Source organism: Aplysia californica, unplaced genomic scaffold (assembly GCF_000002075.1).
Source record: "Aplysia californica isolate F4 #8 unplaced genomic scaffold, AplCal3.0 scaffold00267, whole genome shotgun sequence".
In the NCBI taxonomy this organism is placed as follows: domain Eukaryota; kingdom Metazoa; phylum Mollusca; class Gastropoda; order Aplysiida; family Aplysiidae; genus Aplysia; species Aplysia californica.
Window position 1 is genome coordinate 955479 of NW_004797537.1, and position 1899 is coordinate 957377.

Genomic DNA, 1899 nt, shown 5'->3' on the forward strand with positions numbered 1-1899 from the left:
GAGAGAGAGAGAGAGAGAGAGTCCTTACCGCCACCAGAAGATCTTTTCCCTCTGGACGAGTGCGTACCGTCCAGGTAGATCCGTCCTCCTGCACGAAATCTTCCACCAACATGTTGCCTTGCATAGACACCGTCAGCTGTACAACATGTCGGGGTGGGGGGGTGAATTTGTTTTGTTTTAGTAAGAGTTTTACAATCCTACAAGGAACCGTACAAGGAAAGAGAAAGAGAGGAAGGCAGAGAGGGAAATGGGAGGACAACATCACAGAGTGGACAAGGAAGACGATGGGTGACAATCTGAGGAAAGCAGAGACAGAGAGAAATGGCGAGAGCTGGTTGTCAGATGTAGTGGTGCCCCCACGGTTGCCTCAACAACGGGATAGAAGAAGAAGAACAAGAAGAAGAACAAGAAGAAGAACAAGAACAAGAACAAGAACAAGAACAACGAGAACAACAAGAAGAAGAAGAGTTTTACGGCACTTGCAACAACACAGGTCATATAAGTGCCGAAGATTAGAGGTGTTACATGAGAGTAACACACATTAAAAAGAAGGAGAGAATGAAAAAGACGAGAGTCGTTTGATAGGAAAGCAGGAGAAAACCACACCAAAGCACCCGCCATCCACCCACAAGAGGGATTTGATTATTGTTATTGTAAATGTCACCCTCCCCCAATCTCCGCCCAATGAAGATGTCCGCCCTTCGCTGGAGAAGATAACTTTGACTTCATATCACTGGGGGTGGATTATATTATTGTTACCGGTATTGCCAATTTTCAATGTCACCTCCTCTCCCCCATCCCCATCCAATGATGATGATGCTGTTCGTCCTTCGCCAACGAAGATGATCTTGGCTTCATATCAATGGGGGGAGCGGGAGGGGTTGGTTTGTTGTTGTTGTTTTGTTTTTTTTGGGGGGGTGCGAAGGTGGCGGATTGATCAGGCCGATCTACGCAGGGAAAATGTCCCAGCCCAATAAAATTGGGAAGAAGAGAGGGCTTGTGATTATGTTTACTGTTTTTGTAAATCTCACCTACCCTTCCACTTCCACCCCACCCCCACCCCCCAAACCCCAACTCCCGGCCCAAAAGAGGGCAAACGGGAGAGGGTTTGACTAAAATGTGCTTGTAAGAGTCACCTCCTTTGCCCTCCCCTCCCCTCCCCTCCACATGAAATAGGAATGGAAAGGATTTGATTACATTCTGCTCGTAAATGTCACCTCCCTCCCCTCCTTTCCCATCCCCTCCCCTCCCCTTTTCTCCCCTCCCCTCTCCTCCCCCCTCCTCCCCCGATGAAATGGAGAGGATTTTATTACATTGTTCTGGTAAATGCATCCCCACCCCCTTTCCCCTCCCATGCCCTCCCCTCCTCTCCTCTCCCCACCCCCCAAGTACAATGGGGATGGGGAGGATTTGATTACATTGTACTTGTAAATGTCCCTTCCCTCCTTTCTCCTCCTCTCCCCCCCCCCTCCTTCCCTCTCCTCCCTTCCCGTCCCAATAAAAATGGGATGAAGAGGATTTGTGAGGCAGCGTGGTGGAATCAGGTTCTCGTCAATTTTTGGGCATGTAGAGTTATTGGTATCATCTTAAAGCTTGTTCACTTGTCTTTATTTTGATGAAAAAAATATCCATTTATCTAGTATACAAGTCGAGATATATGCGAAAGAAAGAGGCGACGTTCACCTGTTTTCAGAGGTAAAATTAGTGAGATAATGGCCGCCAAACATTTGTTATTTCCTTAGCTTAAGAGTCCGTGGTAACTAAAAATTGGCATTTTTGTACCTTTAATCAACGTTTTAAAAAAAAACTCACACATAAATGAGTTCACGAGAGGTGTTGAGCCAAAAAACAAAAATTCGATAAAAATTCACAAACCTGCGGCAAAATGCAAGTTTCTTC

The 1899-nt window shown here is 46.4% G+C and overlaps 1 protein-coding gene across 1 annotated transcript in view; it reads right to left on the minus strand.

The window, feature by feature from the left end:
* Positions 1–1899, minus strand: part of LOC106012122 — a gene marked incomplete in the record, with an annotated part of 8903 nt that overhangs the window by 987 nt on the left and 6017 nt on the right. Inside the window, 1 exon segment of the mRNA XM_013083992.1 lies at positions 29–136. Within this exon segment, the coding sequence (XP_012939446.1) occupies positions 29–136 (108 nt within the window).